The sequence below is a fragment of the Setaria viridis genome, chromosome 1 (assembly GCF_005286985.2).
Source record: "Setaria viridis chromosome 1, Setaria_viridis_v4.0, whole genome shotgun sequence".
NCBI lineage: Eukaryota > Viridiplantae > Streptophyta > Magnoliopsida > Poales > Poaceae > Setaria > Setaria viridis.
The window spans coordinates 31,745,847-31,768,721 of NC_048263.2; the positions used below are offsets into that span (position 1 = coordinate 31,745,847).

General features: G+C 46.9%; 4 protein-coding genes across 7 annotated transcripts; 1 reads left to right on the top strand and 3 right to left on the bottom strand.

Moving 5' to 3' along the window:
* Positions 1–1,372: 1,372 nt before the first annotated feature.
* Positions 1,373–4,683, top strand: LOC117837853 (arginine decarboxylase 2). Of its 4 annotated transcripts, none has more exons than XM_034717658.2 (2): positions 1,373–1,450; positions 2,557–4,683. In XM_034717658.2, the coding sequence occupies exon 2, from the start codon at positions 2,582–2,584 to the stop codon at positions 4,451–4,453; it is 1,872 nt and encodes a 623-aa protein (XP_034573549.1). In that variant the 5' UTR covers positions 1,373–1,450; positions 2,557–2,581; the 3' UTR covers positions 4,454–4,683. The 4 variants fall into 4 exon arrangements, with proteins under 4 accessions (XP_034573549.1, XP_034573530.1, XP_034573557.1 ...); XM_034717639.2 differs by having other exon boundaries at positions 1,393–1,530; XM_034717666.2 differs by having other exon boundaries at positions 1,395–1,450; positions 2,562–4,683.
* A 190-nt stretch (positions 4,684–4,873) lies between these two features.
* Positions 4,874–6,325, bottom strand: LOC117837873 (putative protein phosphatase 2C 23). The gene has a single exon (XM_034717677.1). It carries the CDS (start codon positions 5,745–5,747, stop codon positions 5,019–5,021), a length of 729 nt encoding a protein of 242 aa, XP_034573568.1. The 5' UTR covers positions 5,748–6,325; the 3' UTR covers positions 4,874–5,018.
* A 516-nt stretch (positions 6,326–6,841) lies between these two features.
* Positions 6,842–8,202, bottom strand: LOC117855858 (putative protein phosphatase 2C 24). The gene has a single exon (XM_034738261.2). The coding sequence runs from the start codon at positions 8,200–8,202 to the stop codon at positions 7,255–7,257; it is 948 nt and encodes a 315-aa protein (XP_034594152.1). The 3' UTR covers positions 6,842–7,254.
* A 10,944-nt stretch (positions 8,203–19,146) lies between these two features.
* Positions 19,147–21,755, bottom strand: LOC117861477 (UDP-glycosyltransferase 82A1). The gene is made up of 2 exons (XM_034745046.2): positions 21,171–21,755; positions 19,147–20,339 (listed from the first exon to the last, which is right to left on the bottom strand). Exons 1-2 carry the CDS (start codon positions 21,676–21,678, stop codon positions 19,330–19,332), a joined length of 1,518 nt encoding a protein of 505 aa, XP_034600937.1. The 5' UTR covers positions 21,679–21,755; the 3' UTR covers positions 19,147–19,329.
* Positions 21,756–22,875: the final 1,120 nt, after the last annotated feature.

A 22,875-nucleotide genomic window follows, 5' to 3' on the forward strand; every position in this document is an offset into this window, starting at 1 on the left:
CCTATATGTCATATGTGCCGCATGAGTGACACGTCTGAGAGGACACGTGCCTCGTTATTATTGCCTCAGCGTAGATGAAGGGTTGTTTGGTTTCTTGAGGTTCGTGTCACATCAAATATTCGAAGGCTGATTAGAATGACTAAATATCAGTTAATTATAAAACTAATTACACAGATGGAGGCTAAACGGCGAGACGAATCTATTAAGCCTAATTAGTTCATCATTAGCAAATGGTTACTGTAGCAGCACATTGTCAAATCATAGACTAATTAGCTTTAATAGATTCGTCTCACCGTTTAGCCTCCATCTGTGCAATGGGTTTTGTAAATAGTCTATGTTTAATATTTAGTATCTAAACATTCAATGTGACAGGGACTAAAAATAAGCAAAGGGAACCAAACACCCCCATAGACTGTCCCATCGAATGTTTAGATATTAATTTGGAGTACTGTATACAGAGGTTAATTACAAAATCATTGTATAAATGAAGGCTAATTCGCGAGACGAATCTATTAAGGTTAATTAGTTCATGATTTGACCATATGATGCTACACTAAATATGTGCTAATCATGAATTAATTAGACTTAATAGATTTGACTTATACAATTAGTTTTATAATTAATTTATATTTAATCCTTCTAGTTGGTATTCAAATATCTAGATCCAAACGTCCCGAAATGGACCGGAAGATGCCCCCGAAATTAGTTCATTGGAGAGCGGGCACGAGCTACTGCTACTGAGATATTTTTTTTATGATCCATATATTCCAACAAAGGTACCTGTTAAAATTATATTATGGAGGTGAGGAAAACGCCAACGTTTCGTGATGAGGAAATCCTACAATTTTATCGGTTTTATTATGAAAAGTGGAGGGTCCTGTGACTTCGCTAAGGTTTCCACAATAAGTAGGGTTTTTTTAGCTCAAACCTTTATTTGTTGCGGAAACGAGTTCAATTTGGAGTTCTCTATTATTCCTCTGTCCCGCAAAGAGTATCATTTTTAAGTTGGTCCTAAGTCAAACTATTTTAAGTTTGGTCAAGTTTACAACGAAGAGCTAAATAGACATGCTATGACAATATATTTCATAACGAATCTAATGAAACTTGCTACGTTAAAAATATTGATATATTTTTATATAAATTTAGTTAAATATAAGATGGTTTGACTTACAAAAGAACTAAAGGGACACTCTTTGCGGGACGGAAGGAGTGCATCTAATGCGGATCTACGGATAAGAGTGATACGTGATCTCCTCTGTGATCCTAACCAGCTAGAGATTTGTCATTGTCTTCAAACAAATGATATTTATTTTGTCCTCAACTGGGGGCAAATATGACATTGTATGCTTGCCAGACCTCTATATAAGGAGACGAAGGTGTAGTCCGCAATCCACACAGCACACAGCAAACTGAAATCAGTTCGTCTCTGGTTCTCCCTGAACTTCTGCTGGTATGGTTACTCTACGATTAAATCTCCATTTGGTGTCTTCTCTTTGAAGTGTCCATGCACCATGCACTATTACATTATTCGTAAGATTCGCTGAGCTATCTCTTTGTAACAACGTTCTCATGTGTTCATTTCTGGACTGTTCACTGTACAGTAGTCGTGTTGATTATTGATAACCGATGACCAGGAAAGATTTTGAGTACTGCAGGGCCTGGCTTCACTCATTACTATTATTATTCTAAATATATACCTGTCTGGAATATATGAATGGTGCATAAACTTTGCAGAAAGTTCGTATATAGATATAGAAAACCTCTTTTTTTCCAAATCGGGGCCACAGATATAATAAACAATGGACATGGAGTTATTTTCGTCCCGGACTAACCATAATCTCTATAAATTCTCAACATGTGATTTTGACTTTGTTTTCTATGACTTTGTATCAGCACATCTTAATAATTGTATGATTTTTAAAGTTTTCTCTTAAATGAAAATGTATGTACTTTTGCTATATATATTTTTTTAGGATCAACGGGGAGAGCATCCCCACCTGATTTTCATTAAGGCTTGTGGCAAGGCAAAAACGCTTACAGCAAAGAGGTTCAGCAGATTTTCAGAAAATAAAGAGGAAGCTACTTTGAAACTTTGAAAATTTAATTGTCTGCAATTTGAAATATGGTTGCGAAACTACTCATGAGAATGCTGACACATAAGAATTATATGACACTAGAACTAATGGAATCATAGGAAGATCCTTATAGAACCACCTACCACCATCACCAACAGTGGTGACCTTGACAAAAAAGATACTTAATTGACTGCTTGAGGATATGAGGCGCATATTAAACATGTATATAAATATTCAGTAAATTAGTCTGAGTTTGGACTCATTTACTACTCAAGAAGTCTAAAGTCAACTCTCCCACAGCTCCACAAACGTAGGTCGTGACTTGTAACATATTATTACTGAGTTTGACAGTCCGTACACCCATATTATTAGCTGAGCTAGGTTAATTAATCGAAATGTAAACTACCAAAACTCTCATCTACATTGAGTTTGGCATCCTTGAACATTCTCACCATAGACCATACCCATCTTGTGTGTTTAGGATAGGCGAGCAGTTTTTTCCCATCATGACCAAGAACTACGGTGAACTCTACAACGTCCTCGGCTGGGGTGACCCCTACTTCGCGGTGAACGCGGAGGGGCACCTCTGCGCCAGGCCGCATGGCCGGGAGACGATGCCCGGGCAGGAGATCGACATCCACTCGGTCATCCTGAAAGCTTTGGAGACCCCCACCAATGGCGGCAAGAGCAAAGCCCAGTTCCCCATGATCCTCCGCTTCCCCGACGTGCTCAAGAACCGCCTCGACTCGCTCCACGCCGCGTTCAAGGGCGCCATTGACAGCTTGGGGTACACGTCCAGGTACCAGGGCGTGTTCCCGATCAAGGTGAACCAGAACAAGGCCGTGGTGCAGGACCTGGTCGCCTTCGGCTACGACGAGAGCTACGGGCTCGAGGCCGGCTCCAAGCCCGAACTGCTCATCGCAATCAGCTGCCTCACCAAAGCCAAGCCCGGAGCTTACTTGGTCTGCAACGGCTACAAGGACGCGGACTACATCGCGCTCGCGCTCTTGGCGCGCGCCATGGGCCTGAACACTATCATCGTGCTGGAGATGGAGGAGGAGCTCGACATCGTCATCGACCAGTACGAGAAGCTCAAGCTCAAGCTCGGCGACAAAGTCGATTTCGAGCCGGTCATCGGCGTCCGCGCCAAGCTCCTCACCAAGATACCAGGCCACTTCGGGTCGACGGCCGGCAAGCACGGCAAGTTCGGGCTGCTCGCCGAGACGATCTACGGCGTGGCCAAGAAGCTCAAGGAGGGCGGCAGGCTGCACTGGCTCAAGCTGCTGCACTTCCACGTCGGCTCCATGATCCCGACGACGGACATCGTGTACAACGCGGCGAGCGAGGCCGCCGGCATCTACTGCGAGCTGGTGAACACGTGGGGCGCCGAGATGACCACGCTGGACTGCGGCGGCGGGCTCGGGGTCGACTACGACGGGACCCGCTCCGGCAGCTCCGACATGTCGGTGGCGTACGGGATCGAGCAGTACGCGTCCAGCATCGTGCAGGCGGTGCGGCTCAAGTGCGCGTACCAGGGCGTCGCGCACCCGGTCCTGTGCACCGAGAGCGGCCGCGCCATGGCGTCGCACCACTCCATGATCATCCTTGAGGCGCTGTCGGCGATCCAAGAGCCGCAGGACGAGGACACCTCCGAGCAGCTGCTGAGCAAGATCCAGGACCTCTCCTCGAAGCACCCCGGCAGGGCCACGGCGGCTAACGGCGGCGGGGCGTTCGAAGGCATATACTCCCACGCCGCGGAGCTCAAGAAGCACGGCATCGAGATGTACAAGCTGGGCAAGAAGCTGAGCAAGAGAATCGTCGGCGACGCCAACCCCATCTACAACTACCACATGAACCTCTCCGTCTTCTCGCTGGTGCCCGACTTCTGGGGCATCAAGCAGCTCTTCCCGATGATGCCGGTGAGCCGGCTCAACGAGAAGCCGGGGCTCAACGGCACGCTCGTGGACATCACCTGCGACAGCGACGGGAAGATCGAGAAGTTCATCAGCGGCGGCGAGACGCTGCCGCTGCACCCGCTGGACCCGGAGCACGGTGGGTACTACGTGGCCGCGCTGCTGTCCGGGGCGTACCAGGAGGCCCTGTCCTGCAAGCACAACCTGTTCAGCGGCCCGACACTCGTGCGTGTCAAGAGCAATGGCGAAGATGGTGGCTTCGACATCGTGTCCGTCGACCTGGGCCCGACGGCGGAGGAGGTCATCGCCACCATGAGGTACAACGTTGAGGAAGACATCAGCAACGTCATCCAGGAGCTCGCCAAAACCAAGGAGGTGTGGCAGACGGTGGAGCCGCTCATGACCAAGGGGCTTACCACCATGCCCTACCTCAATGAATACGAGCCCCCCAAGACCATTACTTGAGCTTCTGCAGCCTGCAGGTATCAAATCACGGGTGCTCATTAAAATTCCGTATTTCCTGCGATCATATATCTATCTAAAATAAGTGCCTGGTCCATGATGAATGAACGGGCAAATGAAGCAGTCTATGTATGATTTCCCCTACTTGAGCTTCCTGTGCTTTACTTGCTTCGTGTTGTACGGTATTGTGTTATCCAATAAATGAACAAGTTCACGGGTTTGGTTTTTATAAATACTTTGTTCTTACTTGTTTTCCGATGCGCACACACAACAATGGGGTGTCCTATTCATCAGGGATTCAGGGTTGGATACTGAACTCCAGTTGTTCAGTTTCTTGAGTACTGTTAAAACTGCAGAGAGGCTACAAAGATGCCATCCTAAAACTGCAAAGAGGCTACAAAGGTGCCCATGGGCTGCATAATGTGCAGAACAGTGGGATAGTATTCTTTGTTGATGATATGAGTTGATGCGGTTAAAACAGAAGTAATTGCGGATAAATCCAGCTAGCAACATAAAATTTGTCCGTATGTACACCATTAGTGCGATCTGCGACGAGACGTAGTCCTATTTATGACACAATGAGCGCGACGACGACGGTAATGTCGTCCGGCTTCCCGCAGGTGGAGGCTGCGCCCTTCTGTTTCCGCTTCTCGACGCTGTACGGCGTGTCCCTGTACGTGCACCGCGCCGCCTCGTGGGCGGACGCCGCGACGACCTCCGCCATGTTGAGCGGCGAGAACCCCAGAGCGACGCCCATCTGCACGATCCGCTCCAGCTCGTCGTCGAACACGTTGTCGAACAGCCCGTCCGTGCCCACCACCACGACGTCGCCCGCCCTCGCGGGGGCCTCGCCCACCTCCGCGTCGGCGACCCCGGCGCCGCCGCCCTCGGCCTTGAGGCTCACGGGGCAGTTGAAGCGGCGCTGCTGCTTCCGCGAGCGCAGCAGGAGCCTGCCGTCGCGGAACACCGCGAAGCCGCTGTCGCCGACGTGCGCCCACCTGAGGCTCCTACCGACGAGCGAGACGATGGTCGCCGTGGACGCCGCGGGCGTGCCCGACGCGGCCGTCTTCTGGTACGCGCGCTCCAGTAGCGTGTGGGGGCAGACGTGCGTGCCCGGCGCCGCGTTCACGGCCTCCTCGTGGGCGCTGCGCATGAGCCCCTGAGCGAACGACGAGGCGTCCACGCCCCGGTCGCGGTAGCAGCCGACGCCGTCCGCCACGCCGACGACGCAGGTCTCGGCGTGCCCGAAGTGCGCGTCCTCGTCGTGGTGCTTGAGGGAGCAGGACGCGAACTCCATCCTCAGGTCCCACCGCGGCACGTCCTCGTCGTCGTCCCACTGGGGGCAGGCGTCGCCGTCGTGTTCTCCGTGCGCGCGCGGCGGGAGCAGGACGGCGGCGAAGTTGGCGATCTCGTCGGGCTCGCCGGCATTGGGCGCGGGCGATGCGCGTTAGCGGATGCCGAACGCGAGCCGGAGGGCATCGGGGACCCGCTCGTCGATCTCGCGCAGGGTTTTTTGGCTGATCTTCTTCTCCATCGTTGGTTCTGTGGGTTGTTTTGGAACGTGAAAGGACTTGAAGAATCGGAAACTCCCCTGCATGTTCAGATGCGATCTTTCGTTTTCTTTTTGAGAGAAGATGAGAGGGATATGCAGCCACGGCTTATGGGGCCGGCTTGGGCTCATCCTCATCGTGTGGGCGTGAACGTATATAGGCCTAACTCCGGAGCCCGGACCAGTTCGAACTTGGTTGTTCTTCCTATATACGGGCCACAACATTTACAACTCCAAAGAAATTTAATCTCGTTTTCTGTGTCACCTATCTTCATTCAAGAATAATATTTTAAAACCTTTTCATTTGTTTAGTGCAGGGACATGGATTTCCAATGGGAAATAAATAGATAGACGAGCATTTTAGTCTCATCTTGGGGGAAAAAAAGGGGGCAATTTTAAATTTTGCATATAAATGTAGCAGACGGCCTGAGCCTGACCTGATAAACCTGGCCTAACCATGTCTAAGTGGGTTCTCCCATGATTCAGTCAAGAATGAGACTCTTTTTCTTTGCATTAAGCCTTGCAGTTGCAAAAGGGTTGTACAAGACATTCTCTTTTCTCTCATATTGTACAAAGACAATTTTATTTATATGTTTAAACATTTTAGATAATTCTTTGTTTGTCCGTCACTCCGTCTCCATAGCGTAAAGTAATACAAGGGATAGATACTGACTCAAGTTTTTTATCAACCTCTACGTATCTGACATTTTCTTATCAAAATTGCATAAGCAAGATCATCACCAATAAATGTGTATAACGTCTGAACGCAAAACCAAAAAAAAAAAGATCATCACAAAAATAAAATTGTGTAAGCAAGATCACCACAAAAATAGCCCGCAAAATAAAAAGAAAGATCATCACAACAATAAAATTGCTTAACATCTGACCACAGGGCTCACTACTTTCCAACAAATCCCAGTTCTTCCTTGAATGAGCTTGGCACTAGAAATTTCATCATGTTATTTTCTCTGTCCCTGTTTAAACTGAATGAGGGCAAGTACCAATTTCACTATTTCAGGAAACTTGTCTAACTATACTGGCGTACATGTGAGCCTACAAACTACAAAGTCATACATGCGTGTTAGTGCATGATTTTGAACACTCCGGACGAAAAATGTGTCAGTAGGAGTACGGACTTCAGAGTACCGAGTACCCAAGCTGGGTGCCATGGGCTGCAGAATGCAGAGCGACTGCCATCTTGCCATCTTGGGGTGAGGTGCTTACTGTTTACACTTGAGGGCGTTTGATCTTGAGATCAGAGGGAGGATGGCACAATGTAGGCGACGACAACGGTGATGTCGTCCGGCTTGCCGCCAGTGAAAAACGCCCGCCCTGGCTCGCTCCGGCCCAAGACGCTGTACGGCGTGTCTCTGTTGCCGCACCTCGCCGCCTCGAAAGCGAAGGCCGCCATGACTTCGGCCATGTTCTTGGGCGAGAACCCGAGCGCCGTGCCCATGCGCACGATCCGCTCGAGCTCGTCCTCCGTCACGTTGTCGAACAACCCGTCGGTGCCCACCACCACAATGTCGCCTTCCTTCGCCGGGACCTCGCCGACCTCCGCCTCGGCGACACTGGTGCCGTCTCGTTCGGAGTTGAGCTGGTAAGGGCAGTTGAAGTAGTGCTGCTGCGGCTGCGACCGGGCCAGGATCCTGCCGTCGCGGAACACCAGGAAGCCGCTGTCGCCGACGTACGCCCACTTGAGGGTCCTGCCGGCGAGGGAGACGATGACGGCCGTGGACGCCGCGGGCGTGCCCGCCGCGGCCGTCATCATGTGCGCCCGCTCCAGCAGCGTGCGGGGGCAGACGTGCGTGCCGGGCGCGGCGGTCACCACCTCCATGTAGGCGTTGTTCATGAGCCCGCGCGAGAACGCGGAGGCGTCCACCCGGTCGCGGTAGCCGCCGACGCCGTCCGCCACGCCGACGACGCCGGCCGCGGCGTGCCCGAAATGCGCGTCCTCGTCGTGATCCTTTATGTAGCACGACTCGAACACCATCCTCAGGCCTCCCGGTGCCACCGGCTCGTCGCAGTCCATGGGTTCGCTGGCGCCATCGCGCGGCGCGAGCAGGACAGCGGCGAAGTTCGCGACCTCGTCGTGGTGCCCGGGCGCCGGCGTGGGGCGGCCGCTGATGCCGAACGCGACGCTGAGGGCGCCGGGGATCCGCCCGTCGATCTCGATCAGGGTTTGCACCATATGCTGCTCCATCTTAATTTGGGCTTTATTTTCTCTGCCCTTTGGCTAGGGTTCTAATGAATCGTGCAGGCTGCAGGGAGCTCGGTGCATGCGGCTGCAACGATCTATCAGGCAGGAACCAGGATTGGGCTCATGGTCACGCTGTGTCGTTTTATAGGCACCGAACTGATTCCGACTCGTGTTCCTACTTCGGCACTACGCAGACACGCTTTTGGTTGCTCCGGTTTTTTTTTTTCCTTCCATTACGATTCGGATTTTTTTGCAAGGATATTATGATTCGGATTCTGTTAGTTGAAACAACAGCCGAGCCGCCGCCATCGGGTTAGGAACAAGTTTTGGGTTTGAACTTTGTGGATCTTTTTTGGGAAAAAAATACGTTGTTCGGAAAATTTATCCAATCCTTCTTTTTTTTCATAAGTGTACAAATCTTAGTTGCCTAGACGATTACACGACGTCAAATCAAGCCACCAGATAAAACGAATGGCTAATTTGACGTTGTTCAAAAGGTATCAAGATGAGTACCACTAAGCAGTTGGCGCCCAACTGGCGATCTTGCCACGGCCCGTCACCGCGCTATGCGGTACTAGTGGTCCAAATCTCATGACGGAGAATGTATGGGTTTGGAGGACCCCGCTCCTATCTGACTTAACCTAAATAGTTATAAGGATCAGTTTGGTGGAGCTCCACCAGCTCACCGGCTCCAGCTCTACCTGATATGTTACTTTTCATGCACTGTTCATGGGAGCTGATTTTCTCTCTCCTCCTTCCCTTCTCATATACTTTGGAGGAACTGGTGGAGCCACAAATTGTGGCTCCTTTAGCTCCAGCTCCTTTGATGCAACAATGTGTGTGTCAGGGAAGCTGGAGCCAGCCGAAGCTCCTCCAAATGCGCCTTAAGGTCTTCAAGAGCCTGCTAAGAGTCCATCAACGTCCTATATCTTTTTCTTCCCCGTTCTTTCCATCCCCGTCGCCTCGGCCAGCAGCAGCCGCGTTGCTCGCCGCCCATCTGTAGCTCGCACCCTCTTAGCCTTGCCTTTTCGCCAGCGCACAAGCGAGCAGCGATGCGTGACTGAGTCTTGAGACGGGAGAAAATGAAGAAGATCGCGCGGCCGACAGCGACCGCACGAATCTCAAACACCAGAAGTTCAATAAGAAACAAACGGGCTTACAGAAGTTAAGTTAGATAGGATCTCTCTGGTGAGTCCTTCTGCGTGGTCTCGCTGGGCCTAATAAGCTGAAAGTGCGGTTCAGTTTAGAAAGCCCTCCAACGAATCAGAGTCGAGCCCAACCCCTCATGCGATGCACGAATCGGGCGCTGCTACTATATATGGGCCGCACATGGGAAAACAAAAGGCTCGAAGAGAGAAGAGGCAGATCCATAAGCTAGTAAGACCAACCCCTGATGCAGGGCCGTCAGGCGTACACCCCGCCGCCGCCGCCAGGGCAGCAACCCGCCGGTTTCCACGAGCTGTCAAGGATGAGTCGATAATGTGTAGAGGAGGATTGTTTGTGAGTACTCCATCTAGTAACTAGGAAGAATGGCGCGCTTCGCTGCGCCGGTAGAGCATGTGCGCCGGTGCTGGCTGGGCCGCCAGGAGGAGGGTTAAAAAGTAATAAGGAAATAAAAATTCTTCATTGACCTGGGTACAGATAAACCTGAGTTCTACTGTACTGAATTAAATGGTTATGTTCAATGCATAACAGGAACAAAATGATAGAGTAATATGTCAAGCACATGCATCCTTTGAGATAAATAGATAATTCAGTCGGATTGAATAATTAAGTACAGCGTGAAGTAAAATGTCCGCGCAATTTCAGATAAACAAATAAGCTATGGCACCTTGTTAACAATAGAGATGAAGGCAAATATGTGTAACAAAACTACATGAGGAAGTATACTTAAGCAAAGGACTAATTAAGTCCATTTGAACGAAACCTACCTCACCATTCCTATTAAGAAAATGAGAACTGGCCAAATATTACACATTGATTACCGAAGCACATCCTCGCAGTAGACAACTTCTCCCTCATGAGCACAAAGATGATGGGACGGCATGGTCTCCTCCACAACCCAAATTTTTAACAGAATAAAGGGAGATGAAATAAATAAACAATAGCTTGTCTATGAATCTCATGATTTGCTTTAGCTATATGGTGCACAATCGAATTCTGGGCCTGTTACGGCTCAATTATTCAGCAAGTACACGGTACCATGTATCTCAAAACACTACAGTGAATTAACCTTTCGGCAAATCAACGTACATATCATATCAGTGTGGCTCATAATGGATTCAGGAGCGCATGACTACCACATGCCGGAAGCCTGTTGACATAGGAGCATCTCAAATGCTTCAACAGTACAGAATCAGTTACCATAGTTAAGCTATCTGCATTCTATGACCGCACAACTCCCATGACATCTGAACAAACAAAAATTATCATCAATAGTATCACTCTTGTTTGCCAGTTCATTTTCCGTACCACTAACATAATCTTGTCTATGTTTGACTTATTTCATCACAAAATAAAGAGAACTTGGGCTTAAGTGTATAGAAGGAAATGGAGCTCCCCAATCCCATGAGGTATATTTTTTTGATATTAGTCTTATAAATTGATTAACGCGAGAGATGTCATGAGTTATATTTTATTGGTATTACTCTTATTAGAAATTGATGAATGCGAGAGCATGCTAAAACTACATGTCTCTAACTAGTTCTAATTTTAGTACATCTTCAATATGAAAAATGCAAGGTGTTATATATATTATGATATCAATATTTGTTATACCAGAAGAAGGTTTTTGTACCTAGTTTTCCATGTCACACCATGAAGTTAGATATTTAGGACTCTCTATTGCTATCACACAAATACCACACAAAGTGACAAAATTGTTGACCCATAATGAAGAAGCCTCCCGCTTAAAGGATGATGCAAGTTCCACGCCATTTGCTAAAATTTCAGAGAAGGAAGGTACCTGGCACGATAGCTTAAAGGACAGCTTGTCCTAGTGGGATAGCTTAAAGGATAGAGCTTTTTGATGAACCATGACCGCGTTTCAGAGTCCGAGCGAAAATTAGCTTGGAGTTGTATCCGGTCCATACGATGGCTGAATTGCCTGCTCGCGCGGACTAGTCTGAGTTGTAGTTGAGTCCGAGTTGTGGTCGAACCCAGTGTTGTTTAGATCGAAAAATTCGAATTTCTCGATGAAATCTTCCACCTCATGTCGACGAGAGTTTCCGCCGAGATGTTTCTTCTCCAGTTCTTTGATTATGCGGCATTGGAAGCCTCCAATGCCGTTCGCGATGCAGAGCCAAAAGCTAAAAACAAACGTTGCGCTCGCTTCGAATACGAATGCAGGCTTAATGATGACTGAAGCCATCGATCTCACGCGGAGAGTTTCGGCGACTTCCCCTACCTGACGCGCTAGCTATCGGTGTTTTAACCCGGCAACCTATCAAGGGAGTACCCGAGATAGTGTTTTGGTTAGTGGGTGTCGCCGAAATCAAGGAGTTGATGGTGACGCAGGAACACGATTTAGACAGGTTCGGGCCGCTAGATCGTGTAATACCCTACGTCCTGTGTGTTGTATGCTTGTACTCGATTGAACTTTTTTTGAGGGGGTCCCTGCCCGCCTTTATATATTAGGGGAGCAGGGTTACAGGGTAGTCTTTTGTACAAGAGTACTAGTCGGACAAGACTATAGGATCCTACTCTAACTCGGCAGAGTAGTTTCCTTGTATTCCGACTAGTCCTTCAGGAGTTCCATGTAGTCTACGTTGTCCTGTAGCGTAGTCTTCATATCCTGATACGTCTCGAGTACACCCCCTTGAGTGGGTCCGTACAGACCCTCTGGTGGGCCCGGGCATGTAGTTCCAGAGTGTATGTGATGCTACCTATTTCCACCCCTGCATGGATTAGTAAAATTTCCCCTTTTCAAACCTAGCAAGAACCCTTTGGTTCCTCCAAGACCAATCATACAGGTCAAAGTAAAGATATAACCAAATTGTAATTTGTATCTCAAACAAGTTTCCCATCTTTTGATTCAGAATGAAGAAACAAAGAATCACCGTACCTGTTGTTGAATCTGTAGAATCTGAAATTGCGATAACAATTAGTTTAGAAGGTTATCTAGAGGTTAAATCCAATGCAGTAGAAAGAATTGGGATTAGAGCAACACAATAGAACCATTACAACTCCCGTAATCCCAAAGATGCATTTTGTTTTAGTATCTCTAGATTTGTCAGCATGTACCTAAAAAATTGAATGGCTAGTGATTGTCAAGCTTACGAAAGTCAAAAGAAGGTTAGCTGCAAACTATAGTATATGGATTCCTCACCATTGGTCAACGGCAACTGGTGCATGATGATGGCGATGACGCAGTGGAGGAAGAAGATGACGAGGTGATGCTAAATCCGCATCCAGCAACAAAAGCACCTTAATCAATGAAGATGGATGTGACGCTGCAGCTGCAGGAGGATAGAAAGGATCCAAAGCTTACGCAGGTAGGATGGGGAACGGGGCCAACTGGGAGTGGAAGAGGGGCACGGGCTCGCATCCGAGTGAGGATGACTCCGACTAGACTCCACGTGCTGACGTCGGTTGCAGATCGATCTCCTCGCGCCTCCTTTTGCCGCCATTCGTTGTTGCCGTCGCTTTCCCCACCGGTGACGAATCTGCCGCCTCCTCTGCAGCCGCGGCAGGCTACCTTCTTCACGGCCAGCGGATAAGGAGGACCATGGGGTTGAGCCGGAGGGCCGGCTCAGAGGACTGGTGGCACAAGAGGCAAAGGAAGCGATGGTGTGCGAGGTGAGGAAGCCGAGGCGCGACGAAGTAGGAGGAGGAGAATTTTTCCGAGCACAAGGAGGACGCGCACGGAAATGCATTGCACGCAGTAGCTGCGTAGGCCTTCGTTTCAAACCGGACATAACTGCAAATGATTGATGGCAAACGCGTGGTGACGGGTGATGCATGATACATGGCACGACGCAAATGGCGCAACAGCGAGAGGCTCCCGTCGGCCTCCAATTCTTTTAGCGATATGGATATAGATATTTGTTTCATCACACAGTGCGGTTGCCCGTTCATCCTTTCTTGTTTTTTTTCTTTCGAAAACTTATGTTGTCCGTCCATCCTGTAAACAACCGGAATCCGTCTGGCGTATATGCTTTACATTTTTCTTTTTCTTTTTCCTTTTCCTTTTTGTAGTTGGATGGAGATGAAGGCGACCACCATGGGCCTCTTATTTGTCTTCAGCATCGGAGCCCTGTGGTGTTACGTTATGCATATAATTTTTTTTCAAGACACAATTCTCATAGGATGAAAAGGCTTATGCCAAACTCGCCCCCCAAACACAGGGTTTATTAGTTAGAAACCATCAAGGCTAGAGCGAAGGCGCGCCTGGTGGGCCTGGACACGTCACCCCATCACCGCGCGCCACTTGATCGCACGTGGACAGCCCATGATGGCGCACTCTGTAGATAGGGTGCGGCCTCCCCTAGCAGGTCCCTGCACCGTATGTGTGTGATTGACCGACGGGATGGCGCCTCTCCCATTTGCTTGCATCACCAATGTTCTGCGGTGCATGTCGCCCGACTCCACTAGTTGGCCTGTGCGCTCCGACTCACCCTCTCGCCTTCTCCTGCAGTCCTGCTCCATACGCGTGTGGTGTGACCGATGGGACGGGCGGACGATGGCTGCCCAGTTGCTTGCGTCTCCAGTATTCTGGGGCATGGGCGCCTCACTTTTAGGTGAGGGCTACGTGCTCTTGCAGTCCATCGAGGATGGCTGTCTCACATTTGCTCATTCCGTCCATTGGAGACCTTGTTCTCTCCTCTGTTCTCCTCAGCCTGAGGTCCTAACAACGCATAGCGCCTCCTTCTACACCTTCCTTCAGCCTTCGTCCATCCCCGACGCCCGCTGTCCACCGCTCGCCGAGGAACCAACAGAGTGTTCCCACCGGCACTGCGCAAGGTGTGCGTGGGTGCAATGAAGACATGGGACGTGCAAGCATGGTCACCTCCCTCACACCCTTATGCGACCTCCCATGGCGCGGAGCTTGCCGGCTTGTACCCCAGCAGCTAGAGTGGCTGTCAATATGGACGACGCCCAAAAGGTGCTTGAGGAAATGCCTCCAAGGTAAGCCGGTCACTGAATAGTTTGTTTTTTCAGTTTTAGCAAGTATCAACTGATGTGTAGGGACATCTCATATCAGTCAGCTCTATCCATTTTCTGTTGACAGCGAAGATTCTTCACACCCTGTTCTTGTTGTTACAAGTTGCCATGGATTTGTGACTGACCAAGGAGCGACGCTAGGCGAGAATGGGTTGCGAGGATGTGTGGTGCCATGGCTACAAAGACCATTCGTTTGTGCTGTTGCCGGAGCAACAGGAGCAGCAGGCACAACATTCCTTTAATTCACTTTCTGCTGCTCCCGAAGGCTACTCATGGATTCTCCTTTCTTGGTGCTGCAGGGCGCCATGGATTTAGGTTTGAACATCTTCGGTAAGTGGAATCAAATCCTTTTGATACTAGGGTTTCTACTAATTTTGTTTTTCACCTTTTGATTTGGGTTTCCTCAGCCTTTTGACCATTGATTCACATGCAAAATGCTGTGCAGATGATTTGTTTCCCAGTTCAAGTTTTTCTGTTAATTTATATCTTGAGACATTATCCAACAGACCAGCACAATTTCTGTATGGTTTGGCTTCTGCAGTAATAAAGAAAAGGGTGCTTACCCTTTTGTTCTTCGTTGTGGTATTGAAATTTGGATGGTGCAAAACGATCTAGAATCTTTAAGGAAATATTCTATACTAAACTTTTACGGTCCTTAGTATTCTTGCAAAGATATGAACTATAGTTGTAGATATGCATAACTATCAATATATGACTTGCAGTTGCAGGTCAATTGCTCGGTTGATTTGTAGCCTATTCTAACAAGGACAACCTTGTCTTTCAAGCTTTACAGTACCGTACTACTATGGAGTTTATGGAGAAGGGGGGCACACTTGCGACGATGTTAGTTCCCATGTCAGTAACAATTCTGTTTACACGCTGCCCCCATGGGTAGCCAATAGCTCAAGACTTTTGAGTCATAGCATCTTCTCTGCTAATTTGATTAAATGTGTAACTATATTAGGTTTTCAATTTCCAGTGTCAGGGATGCCAGATATGATGTGCATAAACTTAGAGTGCACATTCAGAAGAAAATTGCTCTTGCTGCTTATTTACAAATTTAAAACGCAAGTGAGCATGTTAAATTCAGGGTAGTGGCTAAGGTGAAGTAATTTAATATTTGTTCCACTATTGGTTTAATTATTTATCTCTTGCATCTAAGATGTTCAATGATTTTACCTTTAGCAAAGAGCTGTGATGATTAAACAAAAGACTTTCTGTTTGGTATGGAATGAAATCGTATGAAGCCAGGATACCTTGGTTCTAAATATTAATAATATTTGATCCATATTGTTTGTTAGTTTCTGTCCATCGCATCTTTTATCATCACCTTTTCAGTAGAGTATGTTTTGATTTACTTTTAACATAATATGTCTAGAAAAATATTTACACTACTCCCCTGAAAAAGAGTTTGTAGAGCTTGATAACTTATTTTAGTTGGATTTTGAGCTGCATCTGAACATATGCCGTTAATTTTTGTGGTGTCCAACAATAAATCCTAATGTGGACAAAAATAGTATCTATTTACTATATATCTATCGTACAGTTGCTCTTTTCATGTATCTTGAAACACTGTAAAGGTTGTGGGAGAGTCAAATGCATACCATATTCAGTTTAGATAGGAATGGGTGGTTTAATCATGGCTGACTTGTTTTACTGAACATGGCTGCTTTTCTTGTTTTTTCTTAGCAAGAAGAAAATACAAAGGCATATATAAAAATAATTGGTACAGAGGTGACATGCAAGTGTAGGTGCCTTCAAGCAAATAAATGGATCTGCCAATCTGCTGGCATTGCTCGATGGTCATCACACCTAGCAAATCATCCAAGGCACAAACGAACTTTTAAAATTCACTTAAAGCGATTCAATAAAGCTAGACCTAAGCATACACAAACATTAATAATAGTGTTACTCAAAACTAAACACTTTTGCTATCCTAAGGGTACAGTTCCGATTCGAAGATAGAAAATATGCTTTGATACAAGGAAAGCCAAAACATTGTTATAGAAGGTGGTCGAGATAACAAGAGGTAATGTTTCTTTACCAAATTGAAATCACCATACTAAAAAGGTAATGGTCTATTCTTCCATTGTAGGCATAGCTTTTCCTTCCAAGAAGCTCATAACACAGAAATACTATATTTCACTGAAATATGTACGTCTCTGTTCATAATGGAGAAATATTATAGTACTATTGAAAATTTGTTCCTATCTTTGATGAAAATATCATTGCTCAGCAAGTGTGCTTTCCCTGAAATCATTTAGAAGAACAATTGTTTCAAGGAATAGTGCTGGAGAGATGAAAATTTCTGACACAAGTCAGTCTCTCCTTTTCCCTCGTATGTTTGCTAAATTGAGTGATTGAATTAGCGAATGCTCCATTATATTACTTCAGATGATATTTCTTTCTATATTTCTTTGTATGGTTTGCAATTTCCATACATTCACCTCCTATACCATTGGATGTTTGCTGACAAACTTACCCATGTATTACTTCTTTCTAACAGCGACCACAAGGTTTGTCAGATGGTTCCTACCATTATCTGAACTAAAGCTGTGTGAAGAGATACGTCAGTTGTACAATGGGTATGTAAATGGGTTGTTTATCTAAATTTTTATAATTTTGTGGTTCTTATGTATGATGTTTTGCATTAACAATAAGGACTCTTATAGTCCAGTATATAAACCACCTTGCAGTCAATGTTGATATGTTTATTCCTACCTGTAGTGCACTAGAGGAGAATTGGTTTTAAAAAATTTAGTCCGTAGCTTTCAAAGCAGCTGCTTCATTTATTTTTTACACTAGGTACCTAGCAAAATCGCTGCACGATACAGTGCTTGGATTGGATGTGCTTATGATATATGCATTTTCCTTTTCCTTTCCCAACAACCATATGTGTACTGATGTTAATCTACTGGCTTTTATCTCCACATTAGATGGCCCTTGGATAATCTCATTTTGAGACCAGAATCTGAAGCTGATCTAGAGAAGAAAGGGTGGAACAGAAGGCTAAAGAATGCATAAGTGGATCTGAATGCCAAGCATTACAATTTTCAGTAGTAATGATGACTCAAAAGGTAGCTATAGGAATGAGAAACAAAGCTGAGAAGAAGCTCTACTTATAGGGGAAAGTGTAATCAAGAAATGCTGACTGAATTCTATTTATTTCTCATGCAGTTTGTGACAATTAGATTTCTTAGATAATCTCAGCAAACCCAAATACTGAACCTACTACATCTTTTCTACGAAATGTATTTCATAACATATTAGGATGCCTGGTCCATTGTGAATTTCATAAGAAAAGGGTGCCCCGATCCGTTCTGTATAAAAAGAACTACATGGTGAGGAAGAAACAGTAAGTTACTAATAAGAAAAGATGACAGATTACATTACATGGTGACCCATACACAACTGCGAAATGAAGTGTGGGTCTGAACACAATATCAGACGGCTAAGCAACAGTGGAAACTGGGCCAGCAGTGACAAGCCCGATGTGATGAGTTAAACGTCCAGAAATAGAAATCGGCTCAATTTATTCATTTTTAGGACTAAATCTAATTTCGTACCTTAAAATAAAAATATCAATGATAGATTAGAAGGAAACATTTCGACTTTGAAATGACCGCTCCCCACCATTAAAGAATTCTAGAAAAAAAACTTAGAAATTCCATCTTCCTATTCAACACGCACACAATTATTTAGGATATATAAAGGTATCCTCTATATACGTACGTCCCAGCGCAATGGCTATATCCGAACAATGTAGCACGTGGGCCCAAATTGGCAAGTCATGTTTAGACTGCATCTAGGAGAGCACAACAAAATTAAGGCCCAATAACTTATTTAACTATAGCTATAGATTAAAAATATATATGCAAGCAGATAGAAAAATAAACAAAGGTTTCTGAAACGGTGTACAAACTTAACCAAGCCAAAACCAAACCCCATGTTAACGACATGTTCTTGATATTGATTGAGTTGGAGGGAGTCAGAGACTACCACGGAATCCTTCCATAGTTACGCCGGTGATCTTCATTACCAAAGCGCCATGATAGTTTCCAAAACCCTTCATATAATCTCCAGATGTTAATTGTTTGGCTCATTATAGCCACCCGATCACTGAGGGTACGTGTAAGGCTCGCGTTCAGGTTGCCCTCCATGGATAATGTCCCCTCTCTATCGTCGTATCAACATGGAATTGCCCCGCATATCTAGGTAGTAGGATAGGCGAACACTTTATCAAGTGAGGCGTACGATGATAGAGGGAAAGGGAAGATGATGGCGTAAAGGAACTGAAGAGTGTACCAACAACAACGCTGAAAAGCTTTAATTATTTAAGATATTATACCACGGCACACACAATGATCATGTACATTTGGTAGCGGCACAACGAGTGCGCGTCTCAGCCACGATTATACATGAGGAGCATCCGGTGCATGCATGTAGCATGTACTGTAAAAAAGGAAAGAAGCTCCACATGACCACATACATCTAGCTAGTGTTCATATGAAATTTAGATTTTGAGTCATACCTTGTTGGGGTATGATGTATGATATCATGTTATTATTTTAATAATCACATAGACTACGTGTATACTCCATATTCTAGCTGCGTAAAGGGTCGAGATTGTTCTTGGATTAATTGTATCACCTTCATATAATTGTCATAAAAAAGCTTCCTTTATTGTAAAAAAAACTTTTGTGTTCATCTAATTTGTTGTGTTCGTCTTACAACGTGAGAAAAAGAATGTAATGACCTAATAGCTGACTTCACTGTAGTTCGATATGCATTCAACGATTTTCTATCAGTCCATTAAAAAAACTAAACGCATTCTTACAACAACAATCTAATAACATCATAATTTATGTAAATTTGTTAGCTGGGAAATCTAACTATTAAACACAAATAGGTAACTTGCAAATAGCAAAACACAAAAAATCCACAAACATTTTTTGTGATTTTATAAACTTATAATTGCCCTAACACAAAGTCACCTCTCGTGATTCCATCCACAAAAGAGTCTAGGTTTCTCTTCGCCGCGCATCTCGCCTCACCCATCATGACTCTTTGCCTCAACACCACAACCTTGTCCTGCATACGCCTTCCCTCTTCTCCTTCCATGATCCTCTCGACACAATCTTCCACGACACTTCTCTTCGTGCTCGAAAGCCTGATTCCCGTCTGCCACATCTTGACGATGTAAGCGCAGTTGATGAACTGATCGCCGGACACAGGGTAACACAGCAGGCGCACCCCATGCTGTATGGCCTCCAGCGTGGAGTTCCACCCGCAGTGCGTCAGGTAGCACCCGAGAGCCCTGTGTCGGAGGACGTCTTCTTGCGGCGCCCAATCGACGATCTTGCCACGGCCGGCGACCGCCTCCGCGTACTGGTTGGGGAGGCCTTCTCGCCACGACGGCTCGTCTTTGAGCGCCCACATGAACGGCCGGCCGGTGGCCTCCAGACCCAGCGCGAGCTCGTTGATCGCGTCTCGCCCGATCGACGGGACCCAGCTTCCGAACGAGACGTAGATCACCGACCCCGCACGCTGCTGGTCTAGCCACTCCATGCAGGTCTCGTCCGCTTGCCACATGCTAGGGTTCTTGACGGGTGGCGAGTCATCACGCAGCAGATCGTCTTTGGTGCCGCAACTGAAGCTGCCATTTGTTGGCAATGGTCCGACTTGGAGGATCTGCGGAGCCTGTGACGCATGAAGGTGCTTGGCAGAGTCGTCGCCGGCGACAGCTTCAGCGGGGAAGGTGTTGACGAGGATGGCGCGGAGGCCCTTTGCGCGCTCCATGATCCAGAGCCAGTAGGCGAATCTTGATTTCAGGCACGCTGCGTCGCCCACGAGCCACGGCAGTTCTGCCGTACTCAGCTCTAGCTCTCCAGGCAATACGTGGAGGCCGTCGCCAATCTGGTGGTCTCCGTTTACTTTCTGTTCGCCATTGTTTAATCTTTTGGTCGATATGGGAATGCCTACACATGTGACAAGGAACAGAACAAATAACTAGAGAAGTTGCAGCTTTTGGTACGAACATCAGTTGTTTATTTGCAACTTTTGCAAAACTTGAATGTTATCTCAAGTGGGTAGTTGCATTGCAATGTATAAAGCCATTATAGTTTGTAGTCGTTGCTTTGCCTCGTGTAGTCATGTTATTGCTCTGAGGCTATACAATTGTTTTGAGCAACTTGTTGTGCCAGAGATGTCCTTTACAGATCACTGCTGGACTTGCCAGGAAACTAACCCCACGTGACAGTTTTCAAATAACTGAGGCTAATGAGTAATGTCAGCTGTTCTAAGTACGTATTGGTGCACCACCAAATAGCAAAATCCATTGAAGAAAGGTAGAGCTTTCCAAGGAACACACGTAAGAAATAGCAGTTTGTAAGCTGATGGCACTGGGGCTTGGTGTTTCAATTTCCAAGCGTGCAAATTAACATCGATAAACATAGTGTCGGTTTGGCGCGCCATTGCTGGGTTTGCATACAGCAAGATAGTACTGATCTGATCCTGTCCATATAAACAAAGACCCTAGTTTAGCTGTATCTGGGGCAGCCAGCTATTGTGCATCGGTATTTGAAGCCTAACCGTAAGAATAACGCTAGGTTGATCTAGCTTATGGATCCCAAGAATCATGTGACCACAGCTGATTTGTAACAGAGGCATGTGATGAGCACCGGTGCATGCACCATCGTATGTGAAGTTAGCTAGCACATAGTTGCAAGCTGAGACAAGGAAATCACAGAGCCAGATGAATGCAATCTTAGAATGCGTGGACCGTGCAGGAGCTGCACGTAGGAGCGTACCGGAATCTGAGATCAACCCCTTGTCGATGAGCTCCGGGATGGCCGCCACGACGCGGTAGGTCGCCAGCATCGCCGGCCAGAAGCCCACGGCCGGCACGCCGCACCGGGCGGCGACGGGGACCGCCCACGACGCCAGGACGTCGGCGATGAGGCACCCCACGTCGCGGCGAGTCGTCATCAGCATCTCCTCCAGGCTGGCGGGCATGCGGTGCTCCATGGTGTGCACGAAGCTGGCGAAGCCCGGGGGCTCGCCTTCGCCGTCGTCCCGCACGCCGCTGTCGATGGACGCGAGCTCCACGCCGACGCCGTCTCCGCAGCCGGCCTGGTCGCAGGCGCTGACGATGCGGCGGTGGACGAAGTCGGGCACGGCGACGGTGGCCGCGACGCCGCGCGCGGCGAGGGCGCGCGCCAGGCGGAGCATCGGGGAGACGTGGCCCTGCGCGGGGAACGGCACGAGGATGACGGCGGCCTCGGGGCGGACGGGCACGAGCTCTGGCTCAGCGCCCATGACGGCGACGTTTGGGAAGCTAAGCCGCCGGTGACAACGGCGGTGTTGGACTTTGGCTGTTCAGTTCTGGATGCGAGCGCGATGTGCGCGTGGGATTTAAAAGAAGGCGCCGCACGTCGTGGACTTACATTTCCGGTTTCCTTATTGGCCTAATGGCCCTTTCGATCCGGTTGACATTCGTTAACTAACGATCTCACGCCACTTGTTAAACGCAAAGTAAACGCATCTAGATATCCATGTATGCCTGACAGCTTAATTAGCCGTTGTTATCCAGTTGAGCAGATGTGAGATAACGACTGTTTGGCAATTGCAACGCTTGCTCTCATTTTGATTTGTTAAATCAATTCCTCGTGGTTGTTGGATTTGCGATTTATGGAGCAATCTAACTGAAACTGAATGCTTCATTGGGAATAAAAGAAAGGACCAAATGTTTGATAAGGACTCAATCATGAACAACAGAAGTTCTTTTTCATTCTATAAGACAGTTTTGACTTTTTTCCATATTAATTAATTATTAGGAGAAAAGGTACAATCAATTGAAAAAACAAAGGAAAAGAAAAGTATTTTTTTTCCAAAACACACTGCACAGTGATGGTCATATAAAAGCACACAAAATACACCTTATGAACGCACACTAGCCTTATCCGTCCCTATGAATGCATATGAGATACCATGCTTAGATGTCTTGCGATGGACAAAATGTGCTTGGAATTGTACCAGAAGCACGCAGAATCTAGGAAAGGAAACATGGGGTTGGGCCTCATGCTTATTTTACTTCAAAATTCCCATGAAAAAAGCCCATTCTATAGGAATTTCAGAAGGAATTGATAGGATTTCCTTTATTCCAGAGAATCTCGTAGTAAATTTTTCTATAGGAATGAATCCTCCGTGATTCCTCTATTTTTCCTCCACTCCCAAGGGTGCCTCATATCATACACGAGTGGATTGGTTCCACTATAAGGAGTATGTCGGTTTGCAAGTAATATTGACTTAAATAGAAACAAACTCAACAATCAATTGTAACAACCAATATATCTACCATGCAAGCATTTTGATAGCCATCGATGCAACAAAAAGAAAAAAAAGCATGACAAAAGTAAAACATCAACATGACAAGGAAAAGTTATTCAAACACTGCGTCGCAAAAAAATAGCATGACCAAAAGGTCCAAAACTATGTCACACAAATAGCTAGCCG